The sequence below is a fragment of the Lissotriton helveticus genome, chromosome 2_1 (assembly GCF_964261635.1).
Source record: "Lissotriton helveticus chromosome 2_1, aLisHel1.1, whole genome shotgun sequence".
Lineage (NCBI taxonomy): Eukaryota > Metazoa > Chordata > Amphibia > Caudata > Salamandridae > Lissotriton > Lissotriton helveticus.
This window is the reverse complement of record NC_136059.1, coordinates 962819577-962845933: the sequence shown is the minus strand read 5'-3', so window position 1 is coordinate 962845933 and position 26357 is coordinate 962819577. Positions and strand designations below refer to the sequence as shown.

The following is a 26357-nucleotide window of genomic DNA, read 5'->3' as shown; positions in this document are numbered from 1 at the left end:
TTCCTGGTAGTGATGTCATCATTGGGCTACAAATGCGACTTCCCGTTGCGATTTCGGTATTTGCGAAATCCGTAATTGCAGATCCGCAATTCGGGGGTTGGAAACAGCCGACTGCGATTTTGTAGGAATTTTTGCAGAGTCGCATTTGGTGATTGCGGGCGGGTGCGATTCGCAGATATTTTGCGATTTGGATGATGCATCCCATTCTGCGATTTCTAAATAGCGATTCGTTATTTTTCGCTATTTAGGATTCGCAGAATGGATGCTTGATGCATCTATGCCTTTGTTTGCGGGAATAAGTGAGCTGTGGCAGGTATTATTTGTATGAAATGGATTTGTCCATGATTATGCCGATTCTACAGGACCTCATCCATTATAGGCTCAGAGAGGTTCATCCTGTCAAAGAGGGTTTTAATTACATTTTCCTGACCTCCAGCTGCAAGTCCAAGGATTTGCAACATAAAAATTGCACCATGGGCAGAGAGGTGTTCATGTTTCTGACAGCCATGTCAACAAGGATCCTTGCCATCAACAGTTTCTGCTTAATAGCTTCTTTGCCCAGATTGACCAAGAACCTGCACTCTTTATGAACATAGTCAAGGCGGAAGGAGAGTCAGTTGTCAAATTTGTGTCAGAGATGGAGACCACAGCTAGCCATCTTGGAGATGTCATTGGCCTGCCACTGAGAGTAACCTCTGGACCAAGTAATTTTCTTCTAATGTGCCTCAAGATGGCAGACCCAATTTGAATGTGCCATGGGGTAAGAATGGGCTACTGGTCCTCAACTATGGGGATTGAGCTTGTTCGCCTTTGATAACACAGGGTTCCAGCCTGAATGACTTTGCAATATGGGCCAATACAACCTCTTCATCACTTAACTCTCAGTGGTAGCATTGGCAAGGTGTCAAAGGCTTCTGAGGAAGCCAGTGTGGAGGGCTCGAGCTTAGCACTCAGCAACATACACATTAATTAATAAATGACTGTCCAACTCAGAGCTTGATTTTCAAGATGAAAAATAGTACACACAGGATTAAAGAACAGGACTGAAGGACTATAAGATCCCTCTATATAACCATTGTCTTAGTCAGTCAGTTGTGCATTTTATCAAAAAGAAGAGTGTTAATAATACAACATGTAAAATATCTTACTTTTAGTATGAGCAATTGACAAAGGAGTGTTTCTCTATTTGTCTGGTTAGCAACTCCTAACCTGGGGTGGGAGCGGGAGTGTCGCCCTGTAGTCATACATTCAGTAAGAGGCCGACACAGTCACATTTCCCGCTCCAGACACTCGACCTGGGACTTACTGATTAAGACAGGGGTTTGGTAGAGGGATCTTATAGTCCTGACAAATGCCAGCAACCTTGAGAGGTGTATAAAGGTTGGCCACAACCTGTTGACAACAGAAATGTCAGTGATGGTAGGGTGAAAAAAGCTCACAGACCATTCTTTAATCCCATCTGGGGAACCCAGGAATAAAGCTCCAGAATTGATTGGGATTGACTAAGGCAGTTTTATCTTGTAAACATTAAAAAATGTTCCGGCTTCAACAACTCGCAATGACGTCATACCTGCCTGTGTAGAGAGGTACGCTTCTGTAAATGACCAGGCCTGTGTTTTCTCAATTTAAGTTCTTCTTTGACATAACGTTCTTTTACTACCAATCTGTACACCCAAACTGTCTCCACCCTCCTGCGAGAGAAGTGCACAGTTGGGTGAACAGTTTTAATTAGACTGACTAGGTATCCCTTTCCCTTGGGTCCCTTTAGAATGCCTTATATTCCGTTATTTATGTAGAGAAGTCTGTTTTGAGTAATGTTTTATGCATTGTTTATGTGACTTCCCTTTGCCAACATTTATGCACACCATTAAGTGACAACCCCGTACTCTGTACTCATACATCCCCTACCTGGCTGTGACTCCGTCTCGATCACCAGCATGATCGACGTGCAGCTTTCTACCCTTGATGGTCCCCTACGCGGTTTCACGCATACGGCGTGGCGTTGCGTGCACGCGCTGAGCCGGCATTTGGGGTCTATAATGGTGATCAAGCCAGTCCGCATTTCCTTTCTGATGCCTACCAGATACTGGTTCATGCGGACACTTTGAGCCAGGGTGAGAACTTGGCTCTGCCACTCTCGCAACAGTTTAATGCGATTTGAACACCATTTTCGGTTTTCGATTTACCCCCATTTGTAATCAGTGTTGGTCCTATTTTGTGTTTTTATAGACTCCATGTTTGTATAGACCGAACTGGGCGGTTTCCCTGAAACAACTTTAATTCATTCATGGTTAAAGGTAATCTAGAGACCAGTAAGTACACACTGGTTCCTGCTCACAATGACCTCGTGTTTTGCACGATTTTGTACCGATCATACCGAGGTTCTCAGCCCGGTTTTTGTCTTTTTCTTCTCTCCCTCACTATGCACAGGGAACCCGGTTGGCTGCCTCTACTCGGGTTTAGAGCCTTTGTGCCCAAACCACCATGTAATGATCGCCTTATAACGGATTGTAATGGTATTTACTTAATTCATTTTGCTCTTTTCCTATTGAGTTTTTTTAGCCTTTGGCAACCACTGGCTCCATGTTATTTAGTCTTAGGCCCCTCTCACTCCTGCATCCCCCTGTTCTGAGGAAGACCCCCTGCTAAGGTCACATTGTTACCTAGAATATGTTTGGGGTCGTAACGTCGACAACTATTGACAACATTTGCCAGCACTAACCTCAGTTTTGATATGTTCACGATGGTTGTATGAACATGGCACTCAAGAAATTGTTCAAACATTGGATGTTTTGATCGTGGCTCTATGTGCTAGCCAACGCATTTGTATATATTTTTAAGCTTGGGTCATCTTGACCATCACTTTCCCTGAACTCCCTGAACCCTTACACTCAAATTTGCACTTATCCTACCCCCCTCTATCCACCCCTCCCACCCTGGGGCACTTCTTTTTGTCGTTTTTTGAACAAATAATGTATTTTGGATTGTTTAATTGAATCATTTCCTTCTGATTCATTGTGGTTAAACAACAGTGGATCTATGCATTCGGTTCTTTGTATTTTCCTCAAATCCCCCTTTTTTCCTTTAAGGAACTTGTACTGGGACCCCTTTTCTATGTACTATGATGTTAAAGTGATCCTTTAGTAGGACTGGTGCAGGAAGGTTTCCAGGGTAGCTACCTATAAACCAATGCTTTCTGTGTATTTGCTTCTTTTTTTGTTTTTTGTGCAACTCAGAGGACTTTGGGTGCCCAAGTGCAAGAAGAGTGATCAGATGCCTGCCCTTCTTCCTGAGCCACGGCTTGCTGCTTGGTAATTAGGTGGCACTCCCTTCTCAACAGCCACCTGCACAGTCAGTGAGCAAAGCTCAACCCCAGAGTGGAGGCCCAGTAAGGACACAAGGACAATGTCAGAAGCAGCCCAAAAGAAGAGCCGGGCTCAACCCTCCAGTGAAAGTCTGTAATCACTGGAACAGACCGTCAGTGCCCCAAATCTAAACCCCAGGAATGAGATAAACTCAACCTTTCACTGCTACATGCCCTTAAGGAGAGAGTGGCTCAACATCTGAGCGCGTTTGCAACTTCAAGAGCTTGGAGCCTCCAAGCCCAGAGGTGGGATTAGGCTTGACTCAAAGGTGTAACACCATCTCCAGAACAGGATGTGTTTATCCCGAATGATTCTATTCTCCCTGTTTTTTGTGGTCTTCCATTGGACTATGGTAAGTGTACAAGCTGAAAGCAGAGTTTGCGACCAGTGGTTAGGCAGGTAAGCTGATCCAACTGGGAAATGTGGACTGACATGACAAAGTGTCCAATCAGCAAAAACAGACTCAAAATACTGAATAACAGGAGATAGGCACTGCATAAGGAAGTTGCTCTATGTCACAGAAGCAGGTCCCGACCCACTCAATGAGTGGACAAGGGGGGCTTAGGGGGGGGGGCAGCCGACCGTAGGGAGGTCACCCCCCCCGGGCAATTTGGGAGGGCTGCGGGGGGGGGGTCATGGGGTGAAGCTGCAGAACATTCCAGAATGTTTTGGGCTCCTTTTGGTAGTTTATGGTAGCACCGGCTATATAGGTCCCTGACTCCTCCTCCCAGCCACCATTTTAGGTTTGGTGACCTGGTGGCTGGGAGGTTAGATAGTAAAAGTGTTTTCCCTCCCACCCTCCCAAATTTTTTTCCCTTAGTGCAGATTTTCTTTTTCCCGTTTCTTTTTATTTTGTCAATTTCCCCCCTTTTTTCTATTTCCCCCCCTTTTCTTTTTCTCTGGATGGCTTTTTTCTTTGGAGCAGGTGTGCAGGGAATTTTCTTTTGTACTAGTCGCTTGGAACAGGTGCTGTGCGGGGTCTAGTTGCTTCAGGGCTGTTTGTGTCAGATTTTGGTGATTAATGGTCAGGCTTGTTTTATCGTCAGGGAAAGGATGAGTTGGTCATTGGTTGACCGTTTAGACGTTTTGGGGGGGGTTTTGACAGGGGTGAAGGGTCAGGCAGGTGATTGGTTATGGAGGGCTTGGTATTCATAATGTTATTGGGGTTGTTGATGACGTAATGTTTTATAATGATGACGTATGTTTTATAATGATGACGTCATGTTTTATAATGATGACGTGATGTTTATATGATGATGTAATGTTTTATAATGTTGTTGTAATGTTTGAAATGTTGTATTGTATGGTTGGGGTAGGGGCCATAAGATTTTAGGGGAGGGGGTGAGGAGGGGGGCGGGTTTAGGTTTATTATTTAGTGAGGTTTAGTTTTGGAAGGCTTTGCCAAGGTTTATTAATTTGTGATGTGCACCTGTTCCTAATAAAGCGGCCTTTTCCACATTCAAGCCTTTTTGGTCTGCTTTTACCCCCCCCCCCCCCCTTGCCCTCCCTCCCAATGTAAGCAGAAGAAGCTTCGCATATGTTCTGGGATGAAGTAATTAGAGCTATGATATATGCATGCATAAACTGCACTGATGCACAAAGCTCCGTGTTTGCATAGCTCTAAAGCTGAGGTCTTCAAACTGTGGGGCGTGCCCCCCTGAGGGGGCGTGGAAGCGTTCCCAGGGGGGCGCCAATGGGTCTTCAATTACATGTAAATGAAGACAGCTTGGAAGCGCAAAAGGAGCGTTTCTAGGTTGTCGTTATTTAAATGCAGCAGTTAAAGCCCATAAAAACGCGTCTGGACTGTAATTCCGAGTGATATGAGCAGGGTCAGTGAGTGTGAATTCGGCATCCAAGACAGGCGCGCACCTACCATTGTGCTGAGTGGGCTGCATCACCCACCTGCGACCTCCTTTTGTAAGTTAGCGCACATATATCGACTTGGCTGCTATAAAGAGCTGAACAGGAGCACCACACTTTCACCCCAGACTCTTACCCGGCCCCACAATCCCATTTTGTTGTGCTAATTTGGAAAAGTTTAGTTTGAATTTAAACATTTTGTATGCGTTTAAGTCACTTCGTGATTCCAGCCCTCCTCAAACAAACAGAAAAATGCTTGTGTTAAAGCTTTCTCTGTGAGAGTGAACGTGGTGATGGCAATACAGTGCTGTGGCAGACTCGACCTTTTCAAATATTATACAGGCCCTCAGACTTTAAAAGGCTGATTGAACTCGAACTTTCTGTTGAATTAAATTGTCATAATAGATTATTTTATGTCGTTACCCTCCCTTTTCTGGGTGCTGCCTTTATCCTGTATTTTTCTTCTTCAAATATGATATTATTGTTATTATTGTAACGCATTATGTAAATTTGTAAAGCGCGTTGATATACGCAAGGGTTATGTTCGCGCTATAAAAAACTATAAAAATAAATAAATATTTAATGTGGATTGGTGGAAATCGGCAGGGGTCAAAAATGCCATTATGAAAACCCACACTCATCAACAAGTAGATAGCAGGAGTATCCAGCAACACTTCCACTTCAACATGTAAGCCACAATAAATACCCATCATATGGTGGTTAAAAGGCTGTGCTATGCCGAAAGAATTTTGCTTTGTACAGAAAAGTTCAAACATTTAGACCAGTGTGTTGAATTATAACATACATCTGAATAGAGTTTGGGGACCTTTTACCAAACGCCTGTAATCGCTTTTAACTGACGGACATCAGCAGCGGGAGCCCCTTCCCAGTATTCATCAGAGGCAGCGCCTGCAACTTGCGCCCAATCACCACCAGCTGGGCTGCTCTCCCTGCCGGCCACGCCCACCCGCCCACGGATAAAGGAGCGATCTGCCTGCTACCTGGTGGGACCTTTTACCAAACGCCTGTAATCGCTTTTAACTGACGGACATCAGCAGCGGGAGCCCCTTCCCAGTATTCATCAGAGGCAGCGCCTGCAACTCGCCGGACCCGCTTCGCGGGTCCCGCAGCGCGGCTGTCAGAGAGGGAGCCGCTGTTCTTCAAGGGGCTGGTGTTTTCCGACCGGCAGGGCTGCGAGCATCAGGCAGGGACTCCGTGGACCAGGAGTCCCTGCGCGCCCAATCACCACCAGCTGGGCTGCTCTCCCTGCCGGCCACGCCTAACCGCCAATTACGCCCCGTGTTATAAAAATTCGTCGTGTACCCGCAGCGCGGGAGCGCGCCGGGAGAAGCCCGGGACAAGGGTGGGACCGTCTGTGGCCGTCAGGGGCCGAGGGAGGCCGGGCTGGGCCTACTCTCTATCGCCTGTACTTTCTTAAAACCATCTGGACCTTGACATAGACTCTGGACATGCCAGCTCCAGCTCCAGTGGAAACTCCAGCGAAGGCGGGAGGAGGTAACAACGGGACTTTGGACAATTATTTTAAAACGGCTAAGGGAGAAGGGGGCAACGAAACCTCTATGGAGAAGCGTAGGTTGGAGCGCCGCCTCTCTATTGAGCATATGAAAAATAGGCCCCTTAGTGATATAAACCCCTATCTTATTTCCCAAGAGGGAGGTTCCTTTAACGGTAGTCAGGACCTATCATCCCTAGAAGATGTCCCCCTTCTATTGCGGGACAGTACCTCTAATTGCTGCCTATCTATCGAACAGACCTTGGACGCTATCCCACCAACTAGCACTAGCAGTATGGCTGTCGACCTAGTTATACAAACACCCCCCGTAGCTAAATCTAGGAAAAACAATCCAAAGCAAATTGTTGTGGCAGAGGTGCACGGCCCACCACCGAATAAGCGTAGAAGGAAGCTGAGGGGCGGGTTGGGAAAGTCTAAGATCCCCCATTCTGACTTTGGAAAAGCACAGAAGTCCGTTTCTACCTCTGATAGGCTTACATCGAATGTCAGGGGCACTAATACTAATAACACTGCTTCCACTAGTGATCAGGGGAACAATCTATCAGATACACTACCTCCTGCTACTTCTCTGGGGAACTTAGAATTCCTACTTAGATCACTCCTGCTGCCCATTAGCGAGAGTTTGAAGAAAGTGGAGATCAGACTCACGAGCTTGGAGGCAGTTATAACCAGCCTGAAAACCTTGGCCAGCAAGGAGAATAGAAACCCTGAGTCTAATCCGCCAATTAAAACTTCCCTTAACACTCAAAATCCCTCTAAAAACGTGGGACCTCCCTCTGGTGTTGCTGCTACTCACCTTTTGCAGCCACTCATGGCCAACCTAGTCCCAACACCATCCACCAATTTTATACCCCTACCTTTACAACCAGCAGGCCTAGCTTCCCGTGGCACAGCTCCCGGTATAACTTCTGGGGATCTATCTAATGCCAGTATTACTCCCTTATTCCCTGACAGGCCTGTTCCCAGACCTCGGAGACCCGACTTACGGTGGTTTTGGCGGGTGCTCCTCCTCTTGAAATGGGTGAAAGTGAGAACTTCCACTCACTCAAGAGGAAAACTATCAAATGGCTGAACTGGAACAGACCTGCCCCCGCCCACTTTAACAACAAAATCATTATGGTGAGAAGGGTACCTTGGGTGGGGAGAACAAGAAAATCAATAGTGGGGGACTGTATTATGGTGACTTTCCGAGACCCTGGGACAGTATTACATATATGTGCTGGGTCAAATAGATCACCAGATTCTACCATACAGACTTTACCAGTCTCTTTTTTCTTCCCCCCATTCGTATGCAGCATGAATGGTCACAAGGTAACTGGACAAAGGTTGAACGGAGATCCAGACACAGGGGGTATGATGTACGACCTGTCTATCGACCTCCAGATACACCCTTTATTGACTATAACCGATTTAATTGCCTGAATGGACTCGATGGGGTCGATTGACTGTCCCCAAATCCTGACCTAATCCCTGTGACTCCAGGCAACGGTTTTAGTGAATCACCTGATCCAAATAAACCTACTACTGACATTGGTCCTGATGTAACATCTGGTGTAATATCGGGCACCGGTTCCCCTCCCATTTCTATTCTTATAATCCCCCCTGTAGCTGTCCCGGCGCACCTGAGACTAATTTGGTGGAACGTGGCCGGCCTAGCCAATAAGCTGGACTCATATGACTGGGTAACTTATATTAAGACTGGGGATGTCTGTATGTTCCAGGAGACCTGGGCAAGGGAAGAATATAGCCAACAGGGCTATCTGTCATTTTCTATCCCGGCTAGGTGGGAGGGCAAGGGCCGCCCTTCAGGCCGACTTACAACTTGGGTGGCATCCCACCTAGGGTGCCAGGCTTCACGGCTACCGGTCCCATCGGACGATATTTTAGTGGTTTTACTGGCCTGGCCGAATCTAGCGAAACTTGCCTTGATAAATATCTACTCTAGACCAGTGGGAGTTTCTCGAGAATCCCCCACTATTGATGAGCTTTCAGCTTATCTATCTGAAATCCCAAGGGACATACCCTATGTAGTGGGAGGCGATTTAAATTCTCATTTTGAGCCACTGGCTGGCCTTCTAGAGGGTTTTCCCTCGGAAGAAGAGTCCAGGTGGGCAGTACCTCCTGTAGTAGCGCCTACCCCGAAGGCATGGACACCTGTAGCACTGCAGGTCACAGCCCTAACCCTAAAGTATGGAATCAGAGCTTGCAATGGGCGTGTTAAGTCTGATATACCAAGCAGACCCACCTACAATAAAGTGGGAAGAGAGTCCCGCCTGGACTACGCCCTTGTACAGATGGAGAATTGGTCATCTATCTTGGACTTCAGGGTTACTGAAAGACTAGATAGTGACCACAATGCCCTAGAACTAGATCTCATCCACCCTGGTTCAGAACCCTCTATTTTAAACAAGGAGGATAACAAGCCCGAACTTTTACTGGGCAACAACAGGAGAAGAATCAGGTGGGAAAAATTAGTAGCGAGCCAAGCGAAACTCCCGAGGCTCTACGCAGGACTAATTCCAATTTTGGAAAAAGTGGGAGATCTAGCTAATGGTGTGGGCAACAAAGATTCCCATAATACATTATTTCAGGCACATGAGGACCTTATAAAAGGAGCGGCCTCAGAGCTTTTTGGTAAGGTAATGAATACGAGCAGGGGGCAGCACCATAAAGCCCCATGGTATAATGCAGCCTGCAGGAAGGCAAAGGGAGAACTCCTCAGAAGCATCAAGGAGGGAACAGGCGGAGAGAAGCTACGTGAAAGTAGACGGATATACAAAAGATTAGTTGCCCACGCTAAAACTGAATGGGAGGAGAACCAATGGGAGGAGCTTACTAGCTCTCTCGAAACAAGAGACTACCGAATGTTTTGGCGAGTAGTTAATGGCGGGTCTGGGAGCCTCCACTCGGCAATAGAGCCAAACATTGCAGCAGAGGTGTGGAAGGAACACTTCCAGTCTCTCTATAGTTCTGAGCTGGGAGAAACTGCGATTGCCATCGGTAATGGATTGGCAAAGTATGAAGGGGAATTGATAACAGTGGGAGAGGTTAAGGCAGCAATTGCAGGATTGACCTCTGGAAAGGCGCCAGGATTGGACGGTCTCCCTGAGGACCTGTTTAAGCAGGAGCCCGATGTATGGGCCCCCTACCTGGCTACTGTGTTTAATGCAGTCCTGCATGGTATGGAAGTTCCGAGCACTTGGCTGGGGGCAGAGGTGGTCCCCATATTCAAGAAGGGCTCGCCCCTGCTCCCAGCCAATTACAGACCAATCAGCTTAATTGATGTGTCCCAGAAGCTGTTTGGTAGGATACTGTTGAATCGCCTCCAGGACTGGGCGGAGGAGACGGGTGCCCTCAGCCCATATCAGGCGGGCTTCAGGAAGGGAGTTTCAACAGTGGACCAGGTCTTTCGTTTAAATATTATCTATTGGAGGACAGCGGTATTCGAAGGCGGCAGCCTATACACTATATTTGTGGATCTGAGGGCCGCCTTCGACCTGGTGCCCAGAGGGAAACTTTGGAGTGTCCTGGCCGAGATGGGGGTGCCTCCGGACATGCTGATAATTCTACAGAGACTGCATTTTAACAACTACGCCAGGGTCAGGTGCGGGAAGCTTGGGGAATTGACGGACAGATTCCCCGTTGACAGGGGGGTTAGGCAGGGTTGCGTACTGGCACCGACCCTGTTTTGCCTCTTTGTCAACGGGGTAATCGCCCATCTCAATGGCATTGAACACACTGATGCTCCAAAGCTGAACGGCGGCAGGGTGCCTGCAATCATGTTTGCAGATGACACCCTGCTGCTGTCCAAAACCCCTATGGGGATACAAAGGATCCTTGATTCTTTTGTGGCTTTTTGCATGGAAAGGGGATTGGAGATCAATGCCTCAAAAACTAAGTTTATGGTCTTGAACCCAACCCAAAGATCACGCCCGAACCCCTTACTGGGATCAGCACGTTTAGAGAGAGTCTCCACCTTTGAATATCTAGGTGTAACGTTGAATGAAACCATGTCGTGGGGAACACACCAGACTAGGGCTAACCTTAAATTAGTGCAGACCACTGGCGGCATCGCCCGGATGATGAAAAGCTCCACATATCGACCACTGGGGCCGGTCATCCAGATCTATAAGGCACAGGCCAGGGGCGCTGTCATGTATGGGGCGGAATTGTGGGTCCATACATCTTCCCAGAGTCTGTCTATAACTGAGAACAACTTTATTAGACAGATAGTTGCACTCCCGTCTAGTACACCACTCCTCCCCCTGAGGATGGACCTGGGACTTAGACCAATAGCGGATGAACTGGGTCTCGGACCCATAGCCTTCTGGAGAAGGCTATGGAGTAGGGAAGAACTTTGTACCTACAGGGCGGAACTGAGGGAGTTCTTAACCCACCCCAAAGCTTTACAGATCCCCTGGATAAAATACATAAAAAAGGCCTGTGCGAGACTGGGACTCCCCGACCTATGGTCTGATCCAGCTAATGCTTCATTAAGGATCCCACGAAGAGCCTTGGTCAACGCGTATCACGAGCAGAAACTAGCTATGGCCTTAGATTCCCAGGGTGAAGGGTCATTAACATCTGTATTCACGCAAAGCAAGGACTCATACAGGCTGGAGAGGGTTCTGGATGGCATGACTCCCGTGCTGACCAGGAAGCTATTTCTCCAATGGAGATATGGCACACTGCCTCTGCGGTCTTACACTAGTTCCTGGTCTACACCGCCCTCTACCAAGCATTGCCCGGCTTGCACTTGTGATGAGGAAACTGATTTACATGTGGTCTTGTTTTGTCCAACATACAAGACCGCCAGGAAACATTGGCTCCTACCACTCATCAGAAACTTGGGTTGTAGGGAGTATCTCCCGATGTACAGAATTTTAAAAACCGATGTCGCGGGACCAACGGTGTTCGCATTGGCTAAATTTCTTACAAATGTTTGGCATACTCACACCCGTATTTTAAAGTCCCAGTTTTCCACTTAATTTTAACACTAAAAATTTTAAATGTATGGTTTTTTCTTGCAGGGTGGAATGATTGTACATTGTATATTATGTGCTGCTGCCCTATTTTGATGGTTTTTATATTGTTTCATATATGTCTTTTGTATATCTTTGATGGTCATATCGGCCGAAATAAAGATTGAAATTTGAAAGAATAGAGTTTTATTGATTTATTGGCGCTGTTAAGCCAGTGATATCGGGTAGCACTATTAGAAGTAAAATGCACAAACGAAAGATTATGTTTTGACATCAAATAACAAAATGATCCTTCCATATATTAACCTGCTTACTGCTCATTATATACAGCTGGGTGTATGTAGGTAGGTATATATGCCATTGTTGTGCTATCTACAGATATCTACGAACAACCTGAAGAGATTAGGGATTCAAGCAGGGTTGTCCAACCTTTCACCTTTCACAGGCTGATAAAGGGGATATCATTGAGTTAAAATTAGAGCATGTTATTCACAGAGATGCAAAAATTGAAGCATGGCTGGTGCCTGTCAGAGATGGCATGGCGAGCAAAAATAAATATAGACTGGAATGCAGCCTGAAGCAGTTACCAGAATTAGAGAGAAATTCAAGTTTTTCACCCATTCCTTTTGTGCTTTCTTCAGCTCCACGCTGTAAGAGCCTAGATCTGGGTCCTGTGCTCACTCCATCATAGGCCTCACTCACCCGACTGACCTGGGCAAGTGGGCCAAAACAGGTTAAGGGCTGCTTGTGCTATTGTTCTGAGGGCTCTGGCTCTCGGTCTCAGAACACAGGGTGCATTTTGCTTACTGGCATCAGGACTCAAGTCACTATTGTTGCACACAGAACAGGACCTAAGCAACAGGGGAGGAGGGAGGGGTAAATATGCTTTTTTGTTGCTATTTTTTACACAAAGTGGCAGAAAGCCTGTTTGGGCATCTGGCCTGGAAGTAAAATAAAATAAATTAAAGTAATGGCCCAGTTGAGTGGGAAGAGTGGACAGTCTGAAGCTGTAGGTATTATTGGTGCAGCAATTGCAGCTGTGCTAGTGCTTCTTTGAAACCTTGGTGCAATGACCTAAGGGAGAGGAAAAGTTAGTGGTGAGGAGACGCCTTGATTTGGATGTCAGAGAGATGAGGGATGCAGGGAGATGAGAGGGAGAGAGAGGATGAGAGATAGGATTGAGAGGGGTGGTGTGAGATAAGGCTATGTTGTTAACAAACGTCTGTACCTATCATTAGTGAAATAGGTGCAGTGACACGTTTGCCCAGGGGTCCACTACATCACAAGTTTGAATGTTTTACAATAAAAAGGGTGCATGGGGGTTCATTTTCCTTGCTAGCATTAGGACAGATGGTGCCCTTGGCACAAAAAAGGTGGGCAGCATGCAGTAGCTCATTTTCTTTCAGAAAGAGACTGGGCTTGTTGCGCGATTGTAGTGATGGTCAGACATTGTGGGGAAGGAGTGAAAGAAGAGGAGATAGACCGCTTCTAAGGGCTACAGTCATCATTAATGCAGCAGATGGAGTGCATTGAGGCCCACAGCACCCCAATTATGAGCAGTAGTGTTTTGGATCAATTATATTCTTGTTTGATGCTGTTGCATTTTTATAAATCCCACATTCAGTGTGGATTACGAGCTACAGAAAAGCAATCCAGAAGTGATAACATGATCCCCGCCCCCATACACGATGAAGGGTCTTCTGATCTACAGACCCCCTGGCCCTATGGCCAGGTTTGGGGATAGCCTGGTAGAAGGCATTATTGAGGCTGCGCTGCGCAGGGACAAATTCCTGGTACTGGGGGACCTCAACATGCACCTGGATGACTCCACGGACAAAGTAGCCGTGGACTTCTGCGAGGTGTTGGGGGCCCTCCAGTTGAATCAGATAGTAAGTGGCCCCACGCACCAGTTGGGCCACTTGCTGGACCCCATATTTGTCAACTGGGGGGAAGTAGACGCCCTGACTCCCATTCCTATTCCCTGGTCGGACCATCACCTGGTACCGTTTACCATAAGCATCCCGGGGGTTAGATTACCGGAGCCAGCGCCACTGTACCACCCTAGGCGGAGATGGGCCACCTTCTCCCAGGCTAAGTTCAGTGCGGCACTTATTAGAGGGGGGAGTACTGGGGGGGATGACATGGATACAGCTAATACCAACCTCTGTAAACGCATCACCGAGGCACTTGACTGCACGGCCCCACTCTCCCTTGCAAAATTGGGTGTCCGCACTCAAAAAACAGCCCCGTGGTATAGTGACAAGTTTCGTGTCGCTAAAGCAGCACTGAAGCGGGCTGAAAGGCAGTGGCGGGGGGCTTTTTCCACGGATGCCAAGGAGATCTATCTAACTGAGAGGCGCGCCTATCATGGGCTAATTAGGAAAACCAAAGCGGCACACTATGCCACTAGGATTATGGAGGCTGGGAATTCTACGAAAGAACTGTTTTTAGTATATAAAACTCTTTCGGGTGGGATGCCCCCCACTGTACCCGCTGATTTCTCAGTGGAATCCTGTAATAGGATTGCGGACTTCTTTGCCGAAAAAGTAGCTAAAATATACTCGGCCTTCCCTAGCCATCCTACCGCAGGGTCCGAGTTTGTGGAATCCCCGAGGGAATGGGGGGACCGACACATGCTGACTAACTTCGTCACCCCATCCCCGGAGGATCTTTTGAAGATCTGTGGGTCAGTTAAATCAGGCTCCCCTCGGGACCCCACCACGCCTAAACGGATAGCCGACAGCTTGACAGTGCTGGAACCATACATTAGACATCTATTGGATGTCTCCTTCAGGACCAAGACTGTGCCCAGAGATTGGAAGCAGGCGGTGGTGCTACCTCTCCAAAAGAAGCCTAACATCAGCTTCGAAAAATTGGAGAACCTCCGGCCAATCTCCCTCTTACCCTATATGGCTAAAGTGGTGGAGAAAACGGTAAATACTCAACTGATGGGTTTCGTGGAAGAGGCTGCCCTCTTGCACAAGACCCAGTTTGGTTTCCGTCCCCGCCACTCGACTGAAATCAGCGCTTCTGATGGCAGTGGAGACCTTACGTCAGGGGGTGGATGAGGGCCAGACTATGGCTCTCATCCTACTGGATCTAAGTGCGGCATTCGACACTGTCGCTCATACCACCTTGCTACAGTGTCTGAATGACGGAGGGATATCAGGAGCTGCACTTGAATGGATCCAGTCCTTCCTGACAGGGAGAGGCTTTCAGGTTTGCCAGGGAGACTGCTACTCTAGGGAGATTGGCTTGGGCCAGGGCGTGCCTCAGGGCTCGTCCCTGAGCCCAACTCTATTTAATCTCTACGTCTCCCCGGTGGCGCCCATCGCTGAAAGCCACGGCCTGCACATAGTGTCCTATGCCGATGACACGCAGTTGGTCATCTCCCTTTCACGCGCGCCCAGTCTTGCGGTGGACAGATTCAGGGCCTGCATGCAGGAACTGGCTACCTGGATGTCCACCAACTGTCTTAAGTTAAATGGCAGCAAGACTGAGGTGCTCGTGGTGGTGGGGAGCCCGTCTGTTTGGTCATCGGCATGGTGGCCATCGTGTTTAGGGGATGTCCCTACACCCTGCCAAGAAGCCAGAAACCTGGGAGTGTGGATTGACGCGGATCTGTCTTTTGGACCTCAGATAGGCGTGTGGTGGGGGTCTGCTTCAGCGTCCTAAAAAGCCTGCGGAAGGTATTAGATCTCCTCCCCACGTCAGCCCGCAGGACGCTGGTGCATGCCCTTGTCACATCACGCCTTGATTATGGCAATCTGCTCTATCTGGGAGCCACCAGTAAGGCCATCAACCGCCTCCAGGTGCTGCAGAATGCAGCGGCTCGCCTGATTCTGAAATTCCCTAAGAGATCAGCGTCCAAGGCAGCTCTTCAGGCCCTTCATTGGCTGCCAGTAAGGAGCAGGGTCGAGTTAAAGGCCCTTTGCACATGCCACCGGATCTTGGGTGGTAAGGCACCAGCTCCGCTTCAGGGCTTGATCACCCGGTACGCGCCGGCGCGCGCTCTGCGGTCCTCCTGTGCGGGGCTACTAATAGTCCCCAGGATAAAAAAGGCACGCATGGGGGGCAGGTCTTTTAGATACCTGGCCGCGAAAAGCTGGAATGCCCTGCCATTGTACCTTCGCCTGGAGCCATCTGAACCTGGCTTCAGGAAGAAATTAAAAACCCACCTCTACACGCAGTAAGCCGGGCTGGCCTTGCGGTTCGATTCTGCTGATTTCACTCTCCACAGCGCGGGGACACGCCATTTGTGCGTAACCATGCGCTTTATAAATTTCCATTATTATTATTATTATTATTGATCATACCTCCCCAAATCCTTGCCATATAGTTTTGGAGGGGGGCCCAACTTCAAAACATTGTGCTTAGGGGGGGCTAGGGCAAAAAAGTTTGAAGACCTCTGCTCTAAAGGCATTCTGGTACCGCCACTAGGTGGAAGGGTCCTTAACACCTAAACAATGGAAACGAGACAGGATGTAAGGGTATAGTAGTTTTACATCTGCCGAGCTTCAAACATGGCAACGTTTTTTTTTGTATTTGAGTTGAAACTTTGATAACCAGGAGCCATATTAATAACAGTATACTGGAAGAGGAATGGGTTCTTGAGGACATTTCTAGGCTCCTGTTTAAATTGTGAAATTTTCTGCAGCTCCTAAATTTACAGTACTTTATCTGCAGTAAGGAACCGCCACCTCAAGCTGAAATTAAAACCTTTTCTTGCCACTGCTCTGAATTAATTTGTGCTGAGAAATATTCTTTGCCGACAGAAATGTAGGACAGATTTTAACAAAGGGGCCCTTCTCACCACAATATACACACACACATGTTCCTCGAGCCACCTCTTATCACCCAGAGTCATTTGACCTGGAATACTTCCAGCCTAAACAAACAGCCTTTTTGTGACCGTAAAATATGTTTTTATAATTCAAAGAAGTGAGTTTTGTACTTGCAAAAGAAGTTACTTACACAGGGATTTCTGTGTGAGCAGAGGCGTAGCTAGAGCTTGCGGTGCCCGGGGCTATCCCCCAGATTGCTGCCCAGGGTGAGGGGTGTCCCATGACGCACTGCAGCGGTGCAGAGAAAGCGCGCCGTGCCCTGCCAGCCACCGCGCTGCCCCTGCTCACACCCATTCCCAGCATCCTGAGCTGGAACGAGGTTGCCCCCAAAACCGCGATGTAAAATTAAATACAATCCGGGGTTGCCGAGCAATCCACCACAATTCCTTCAGGTCTCAGCACCTCTCACAGGCGCATCTCTACAAGCTCGTCAGCTCAACCACCTTAACTGCAACTCTAAACCTAGAACACAAACCTCAACCACAAACCTGCGGCAAGACCCAACTGAAACACCTGTGTTCATCCAAACCCCAAAACTAACTTGCAATCTAAGCATAATCACACATCCATCATTAAACCTATTGTCAATCCAAGCAATGCTAACAATTCAGTCCTCGCTCCACCCCTATCCCACTCATCCAACCTTCACTCTCATCCTAGTTGCAACCCAACTCTTTCCAACACCAATACCAACTGTCACCCCAACTCAAACACCAATACCAGCTTCAAGGCAACCCCTATCTCATGCCCTAACTAGAGAATTGCAGATCTTGTTTCAGTGCAAGATTTGTGCATGCTGTGGTGCCCAATGTTAAAAACAAGATCTGCATACCTTAGTCCAGTGTCTAGATGTCACCAGGCAGGCATGTGAAACCGCCCCACTCACTGGGCCATCGAGCCTGGCTTCCCCAACATTACCATCAATCTCAGCAGCAAGACTTACTGCAAACATGGAAAGGGCAGACAACAGCTCATCAGTTTGAGAATGTCTGAGCTCGCTCCCAGTAGAGAAACACTGTATACCCAGGACGGTGTGCACAACCCTCAAAGCCCCTCACCAACCCACCCAGCATCAGCAACCACACATCACTGGGCAAAACAGAAACCCCAGAAACAAAGAAGCACCGATGCCTTTAGCTCCGAAACTCAACACACAAAAACCGTATGGCCCTATCTAGAGACTGGCGAATGGAATACACGCAGCGGCACATATCCTGTGCTCTGTACACAAAGGCCACAGGCTACAATGCACCTGCAATACATTTGTGTCTGAGTATCCCATCAGCCAAACTCCAAAGTAGGCCCTTGCTCCATCCCAACAACAGCACCCAGAACATGGATTTCTCACCTATCCAACAAAACTCCATATTCATGCATCACAACACCCAATACTAACACCTACGTCTGTGACACCCAACTGCAGCTCTCCACAGCACCTGCACTGCCACACATGCAGTGTCATTCCCAAATCAAATATTGTAGCACGAAGAACAAAATGACAACCCAACGCTCACTATAAGACAACACGTCTTTGCCAACATGGATCCATATGACTTGGATGCACCTCTCAAAATATGCATCTACAAATTGCAAAATGCTGCGACATTATCCCGAACACCTCTTAGCAAATATGCCTGTTCACCATTTGGAATCACTTCTCAGATTCCCCTGCAAAAAATAAACTGTAGAGTACTTCAACGTCATCCGCGTGTGGCACAGAATTTGAAGCAAAAACGTAGAAATCACCAGCACTCGCAGGGCTCTACACTCCATGGAATGCTCTCCGACACCCCACTGCACAACCAGCGGCCATGTCCACGCCTCTGCAGCAGCAGGGCAATGCCCACAATGTTCAGCTCATGGCCCGTGCACGTCTAGTCAAAAAATAATTCACTGAGTCTCTGCTGAAATTGCCAAACTCAAACTAGAAGTTCACCAAAGAGAGAAAGTACATACAGACAAACACATGCACTGGACTTCATGCTGGTACACTGCGCTAGCAATTCCACCATTCCAAATGTATTCGCAGTGCTCCCAACCCTACCAACGAATTCTGGGTCCCATGCAAAGGCTCTATGGTTGCAAAGAAAAATATGTGTGAGTCCCGAGCTTGCCATATGATCGGCGGAACCGAGCTTGAGCTCTTGAAAGGAGAATACTAATTGCCTTTAGATACAGACCATAACCACATGAATAATGAGTCACCACTAAGCAATTAACTAAATAAAAAACAATAATCGAAGAAAAATTTATGGAAAAGTTATGCAATTTATTTAAAAGGTGATATAATCACCAAACAATTTGTCTTTAAAAGCTTTTTAGTACCACAAGCACAAAATCATGTTATTACATTTGAAAAACATTTAAAAACACAAAATCATATCATTACATTTGAAAAACATTTAAAAACATATTTGTTGCAAAAGTTGTCGACGCAGCGTTTCGGTATATCGATAGGACCTTCATCAGGGCAAGGTTCTTATCAAATTAGTGTTGAGTGGAAGGTACCGAGTTACCTCCACATTGGTCAATGGTAAATCCAAACTTTTCTTTTAATATAGAGCTTAGGATACTATATAGCTTCCTTAATAGTATCCAAGACTTCTCAATTAGTAGTGCTCATTTAGAGTCAAGGGAGCCACCGATTTTGAGTAAATGGTTAAGAATTAACCCTCTGTTTTGGGAATGTCGGCCAATCGTTGCAGCGTATAGTTGGGTGCATCAATGCTTGTGCCGTTTATCCTTTGCCTTTTATAATTTGGCTTGATTTCCCTCCAATATGTATGAAGCCGAGTTTTATTGTGCTCTTAAAGCATCAAGGCGGCCTCCCTGCTCCACTTGTTACTCCTTGTTTTCCGGAAACAAAATACGATTGGCCGTTCCGCCGATCATATGGCAAGCTAGGAACTCACACATATTTTTGATGCTCATTTCTCCTTGTCCCCTATTGGATTCCAAGGGAGACCTCCCTATTCTTTTTTAAGTCTATGGTTGCAAAGCCTGCCCGCAACCCGAAAAAGCCACGGGTGAATGCAAAACAGCGGCGTCAGACAGCAGCACGCACCGCCGGGCCCCTGAACACACACTCAAACACAACCATTTATCAAAATAAAAATGTTTCCTACCCTAGGTAGAACCCGAACCAACTGCAAACTCTGGGAAAAGGAGGCCCTGCACCTCGAAGAAAGCCAAGCCGACAGTGTGTGCATGTCAACTCTGCGCCGCAGCTCCTGGGGGCCAGGCCCACCGGCAGGAAATTGGAAAAAAAACACACAACGGTGGTGCCTACCTCAGCCTGAGTCCGAACAGTGCAACATTGTTGGAGACAGTTTGCCCACGTGATCCGACAGACTGGCACCAGCGTTTGGGTCCCACTCCAGCAGAGGGCCAATTCGACACCAAATGCCCAGGTGTGATCCCCGGCGCACTGTGTCACAGGTGGCGGTTGCCACCGCCAAAAGGTGTCAGTGGCACAATAGGGAATGGGTGGGGTGGCAGGCCCCCCTTCAGGGCAGCAGAGCAGGAACACAGAGCCTCTTGTCTAGAAATCTGACACCAAACACACACGCACCACGAGCAACACACCCGGCCTTCCTCATGTGTCAGAGGGGCTGGCGCTGCAAGAGTCGTGCCTCCACTTCCCACCCTCCTCTCCGAACTTTTCCGCGACACTCTTAGTTGGGCTTGTCAATACATATACTACGGTGGTCTGCAAAATGCTCATTTCTGTGGCTTGCGTCGTGCTGATCCTAAGAGCGTATTCCAAGGTGGGTTGTGTAATGTCTTTACCGTTCCATGCCTAGTTGGACACCTAAGCGTATACCGTGTCTGTTTGCATAATGCTCATTTCTGTGGCTTGCGTCATGCTGATCCTGAGAGCGTATTCCAAGGTGGGTTGTATAATGCCTTTATCATTCCACCCCTAGTTGGACACCAGAGCATATAACATGGCTAGTTGTATGAAACTTACAAGCAACACGCTGCAAGAGTTGTGCCTCCACTTCCCACCCTCCTCTCCAAACCCCCGCACGAGCATCGCAAATTAACTATGATGTGGCTGCTTTGGAACGAGCCCTGTGGCATGGGAATCTGCACAACGTCGCAGGCCCCGCCTGGCAGGTGCCACTCACTCTCTCGATCCGGTGAGGTCAGGCCCGGGCCGTAGTCTGACTGACTGGTGGCCTGTTGCGGCGGCCTTCACAATCTGCCTGGGGACTGGGGACACTGACTGACACTACTTTAAAGTGTCAGACAGTGAGTGTCCTCAAATAAACTACCAAGGCCGCCGCAACGGGCCACCAGTGCCGCGCGGCCGCCGCCTCCCAAATAGTGCCGCCTGGGGCGGTCCGCCCCCTCGCCCCCCCCATAGCTACGCCGGTGTGTGTGAGTAAATCTCCTGGGAGTGAAGAGTGGACTTTACAAAGCAGAAATGTCCTAGAAGTTTCAGAACAACCACATATACACATATGTCTGGTTATTCGCAAATTATTTTCTCAAAATATTTTACAATCAATTCCCTTAGAATTGGTATTGGAGATTTGCTTCTGTCAACAACAGAACTGCAGTTCTTTCAAGGGTGGAAAGATGAAGGGGCCACTCCCACAACTAGTGGGGAACTGAGTATAGAGGAGGAAGCCTCCCCACAAAAAAGTTTGCCAGTGGAGAGAGAAAAAGAACAAAAACGTTAGCAAGAAGGTTTCCTCTTCCTCTGTTATTTTTTCACTTACACAAACAGGAGTGTGAGTGGGGTAAAAAGAATTCTCAAACCTCTTGCAGGATTATGCCTGCAAGCTCTAGGCACATTCTGGAATAATGCACCCATGCACGGTCGAAACCGGCATTTGCAGCTACAGTCTGTAGCTGGAACCTCAGTACTGGAGCTATCAAATTGGCGTTCCTGCATTGTAGGGTGCAAGGCTTCACCCTATACTACAAGTTGGTAGGACTGTAGTTATAGATCTGGAAGTTGTGGCATCAATACTGGAGCTCGGAGGGCTGAAGCTTGAAAGAAGGTTCGGAAGAATGTGCTATTAAAAGTGAGAGCTGGAGGTCATTTGTTCAAGGAATACCAGTAACTGGCCAAGAAAGTTTAACACCCTCATTGAAAAGAAACATTTAGCTGCGGCTATTTCAAACTGAAGAAGCGAGTTACAGACTACTAATAAAATATAATAATTACAATGCATTTGGTGACTAAAGCACACTTCTCCATTCTGGGCCTTGAAAACATAGGGTGATTTCGATATACAAATCCTATAAAGATGTATTCCAAAACTGTTCTATAATTGAAATGTTATATCATATCGATTATGTGTACGCAAGTTTAAAAGATGAGTAATTATGCTAAGAAGGAGCAAAGCATCTAATCACCCCACTTCAATTAATCGGGACAGTAAATAAAAAACTACTGCTTTGTGTAATATTTAGTAGTGATATGGAGTGATCATTTATATGCCGTTGGATGTTGGTTTCTGTTACCCACTCTTGTTTTAGCGTGTCCTCATCTTTCTTGAGAATTGTGTACTTCCTCTGCGACTGTGCGATGCTGACCAGCTGCAAAGCCCTCACACAAAGAAGTTAAAACAGATTACAGAGGGAAAGAAGCAACGCCAGCCAATCAACACGACCAGCTGCTATGGCCTAAAAATATGATCAACGACCCAACACACTCCTGGCCGAATTCAGCTTATCAACATACTTCAGATACACTGCTAACCTTGTGGACAGAGCAGAATGGCTCAGAATTGGACTTCTTAGCTTCAAGTCGGAGGGTGAAGACGTGCGATGGCACTCAGGTGCTCCTCCAGTGCTAGTATTGCCCGGGAAATTCATAAATTCATACGAATCAAGATATGAAGATCCATATTCTGATGTACTCAATTCTCTTGAGTCTCCTAGAACCTGCGAATCAGGGAAAAATGTTCAAGAAGTTAGACACAGCAATGTTTGCAATAGCGGAAAGATACCATGGGTTGTAGAGCAAGTGACAGAAAGGGGTGATTGTTCTATTAGTGAAGTATAGATTTCTGTGATTATGTTGACTTCCCGCAGAGAACCATACCCACGATCATGCAAGTGTTTCAAGGGTAAATCAGTAAAATAGAGGGTGCACAGAACCACTGTACCTATGCCTAGAGAGGAACAGCAACCTAAAACAAGCATTTGCTATTCAATAGGTCTGGCATTACTGAAAGTTAGAGCTATTGACGTTGCATTATTATTTAGAACGCCAATAGCTTTCAGTAATGGGAGACCTATTGCAATACAAATATATCACAGCACCCCGCTTGAGACACAAAGAGCCTTTGGCGAAAGGATGGACAGAATGACGAAAAGGCAGCCAACCTGTGATGAGCAGTTGGGAGAGTGTGAGATGGGGGGGGGGGTGGAGAATGAAAGTGTAAGATGAAAGAAGGGACGGGGTGGGGAAGTCTAGTGGTGAATTAAGGGATCTTAGGGTAAGGAGAAGCAAAGAGCTAGGAAAGAATGGACGAACAGGACTTGAGAAGGCAGAATGGAAGGGTCGTGAAAGACGGACAGAAGGAATGTACCTAGTAAAGGGATAGGGGAAAAGATGATGAAGGCCTTCAATGTCTCGTCCGTGGTACTGTGCGCTATATAGATGCAATTTAAACCTAAAGTTATAAAGGGGCAGAGTGAGGAGGGAAGATTTGGAGCGTGAAAGGGAAGGGAGGACAGAATGACAGCCTGCAATACACGACGAACAGAATGAGGAGTAGAAACATGATGGAGGGACAGGAGGAGGCGGGGGCAGGCAGGGGCATGTGGTGAATGTGGGCCCAGTGAGGTTGTTTAGAATGGAGTTTGGGGAGGAGGAGAGACTGAGGCTCTGTTTTAGCAGATAGACATAGTAAGAATGACGTGAGAGGGAGAGACTTCATGGTTGATAGGGTATCAAGAGAGAAAGAGAAAGTCTGTGGGGTGGAAAGAGACATGGTATGAGTGGGGAGATTGCCTGCAAGAGAGTACAATAATTGCCATTATTGAGCACAGGTTACGGTGAGAAGGAAAGAGCGCCACCCAGCGGCGGATGGAGAAACAGGGTAAGAAGAAACTGATGACAGCCCCACCTCAGGGGTGCACTCCCTCTGTAGAGCTGCAAGGGGCAGTGCCATGGCGTGCGTCCCTCAGAATGCTTCATCTAGTGGTATGGGCTCCTGACAGTCCGCGCGAGGCACACGCCCATGCACCGTGCCTTGGCCACTCTGCTGAAACTGTTGACGTGGCCCAACCTAGGAGGAAAAGAGGTTTTGCAGGGTTGGGGGCAGAGAGGGTCTCTCCTGCCCATGGACAGGGAGAGATGGGACTCTCTGGACCCTTTGTCTGGCACCTGCTGAACACACGAAACCAAGGGGTAGCCAGTGTGTCATGAGGCCTTGAGCCAGGAAGGACGTGGCTCCCTCATCGTTTAGACTGTGAAATACAGCAGTAATCAGGGTTCAGTGGGCCCCTGCCACTGCACCTGCTGCACCACTGGAAGCTACGTCCCTGGGTGTGGGCACTATACAGTACGTAAAACAAGCAACCAAAGAAAGGACAGCAGATGCATAAGGTACACCAATATTAGTCATATTGTTATTAAAAATATAAAATTCACATAAAAGAAGCAGTAATAAACACGCATTTCAACCGCGACAGCAATGAACACAAAAAACATGGAAAGCTTGAAGACGGCATTATGTAGAGGCTACAGAGAACAAGTAACAGAAAGCGGCTCACGGCATGCCAAAGTACACCATTGCTGGCAGCATGTAGGGGAACAGAACTGAAAATTAATCGGCAAAAACAAAACACTCAACAAAAGGACAGCGAAAAGCGTCCACTACATGTAACCATGTCATACATTTTCCTTTTGTGAGGGGAAGAGACGTCTGCGAGGAGTTAGTTGAAATAGCAGGAGTAGTGGCAGTGGGGACGGAAGCTCGGTCCTGAGGGGCTCCCTTGTTAAAAAGTTGCGCAGTCTGATCGGCAGCAGCGGAAGACATGCAGTGCCAGGAGGGTGATCAGGAGCGCTGCTGCTGTTTTTTTAACACCTTCCATGCTCATGACGAGCTACGGTGCTCGTGTGCTCATGACAAGCTGAGCTCGGCATGACTGTTGGAACGCTCGCACGCTGGGCAAATTCCCCTGCTGTGCGAGCGTTCTTAAGAAACGGTGTGGTCATGACGAGCTCAGCTCGTCATGAGCACACGACGTCATGAGCACCGGGGCACGGGGGCGCTGCGCGTGCCCCATCTCCCCCAAGCACAGCAGAGGAATATGCCCCGCAGGGAAGGGGTTAAGGTGAACCATGTGAGATTACATGAAAGCGAGTGCCGTGCTGAAACAAAGTGTGGCACCCGTTCTCATTGAAGATATTACCTGTTGGTGGCAGTGGGGACGGAAGCTAGTTCCTGCGGGGCTCCCTCCCACCCCATCCACCTCTTAAAATGTACACAGAAATATCAGCAGCAGCGGAAGACATGCACGCCAGGAAGGTGATCGGCAGCGCCGCTGCTGCTATTTTGGAGGTGGACCAAGAGAGATATTAATGAAAGCAGGTGCTAAGCTGAAACAAAGCGCGTCACACATGCACCTTAAAAGTATTGCGTGGCTGCAAGTGAAGCGGGACCTAGGTTAGTAAATAGTCAGCCCCGTGCACATTAAAGGTATTGCATGGCTGCGAGTGAAGCGGTCACCATGTTAGTAAGTAGTTGGCGCCTGTGCGCATTAAAGGCATTACGTGGCTGCTGAGTACAGCAGGCACTATGTTAATTAATAAGTAGTCTCCAATAAAATACATAAAGAACTACAGTGTAAGGAAACTGTAGTTGGCCTGTGCTCCTCGCCTAAAAATGGAAGTGATGTATGGGGAGCACCAACAAATAAGGAACCAGGAAATAAAAGCGGCACACAAGTGAACTAATTACAAATGGGAGGCGGGATCACACTCAGTGCGAGTGATTACAGTAGGTCTTGCAGACAGCGAATGCACGATGATGCTCGACCTAAAAATGACAAATGTCAAAAGTAGTGAGGAAAACATAAAATTAATGTTTCTAATGACCTTAGTAGAGACATTACAGCTAACAGAAGGTAGTTTCAATGAGACAAAACATTTATTTATTACCATCTTGCATTAAATGCTATAAGAGTCCATTGCTAGGAGAAATCATACTTATGAGCCACAACCAGTGCTTTAAATGGAAATATAGAAGTGCAGGAACTCACTATTTGGAGTACCTGCTGGTACTCTATATAAATAAATGTAGTGCAGCAGTGCTGAAAAGTGCGGGTACTCTTCCATCCAAATTAAAGTAGTGCAGTTGTACTGGGTAATACAGAACTTAGGGCAATGTAATGTATGTAGGATTTGCTAAAAATTTTGCGAATCCTACATATTCTTTATTTGTGAATTGCAAATTGAGATTCGCAAATAAGGAATAACTTCCCATTCATGCCTATGGGCTAGGAGGCCCATAGGAATGAATGGGAAGACCTTCTCAATTTGCGATTACCAATAAGAGAATCACAAATTGAGAATGCAATTTCAAGGTTGCAAGGGTGCCAAAGGATACCCTGTTGCACCCTTGAAATATGCATGTGTGCACATATGGCACTTTAAAAAAATTAAAAGGGTGCTTTTTTAAAGAAAATTGCAAATTACCACCAACTTGAAGTTGGTGGTAATTTGAAATTCCTTAAGGTCAAATAGCAAATTTCTGGTGCTTCCAGAATTGCATTTAAGGAATCGCAATTTGCAATTCCTTAA

General features: G+C 47.3%; 1 protein-coding gene across 4 annotated transcripts in view; it reads right to left on the bottom strand.

Annotated features, from left to right (window-relative positions):
- SPATA6L (spermatogenesis associated 6 like) overlaps window positions 1–26357 on the bottom strand; it is a 690230-nt gene that overhangs the window by 74656 nt on the left and 589217 nt on the right. For all 4 annotated transcript variants that reach the window (XM_078677396.1, XM_078677397.1, XM_078677398.1 and 1 more), the window contains one exon: window positions 22302–22486. In XM_078677396.1, coding sequence (XP_078533522.1) covers window positions 22302–22486 — 185 coding nt within the window. The remainder of the gene's footprint in view (window positions 1–22301; window positions 22487–26357) is intronic.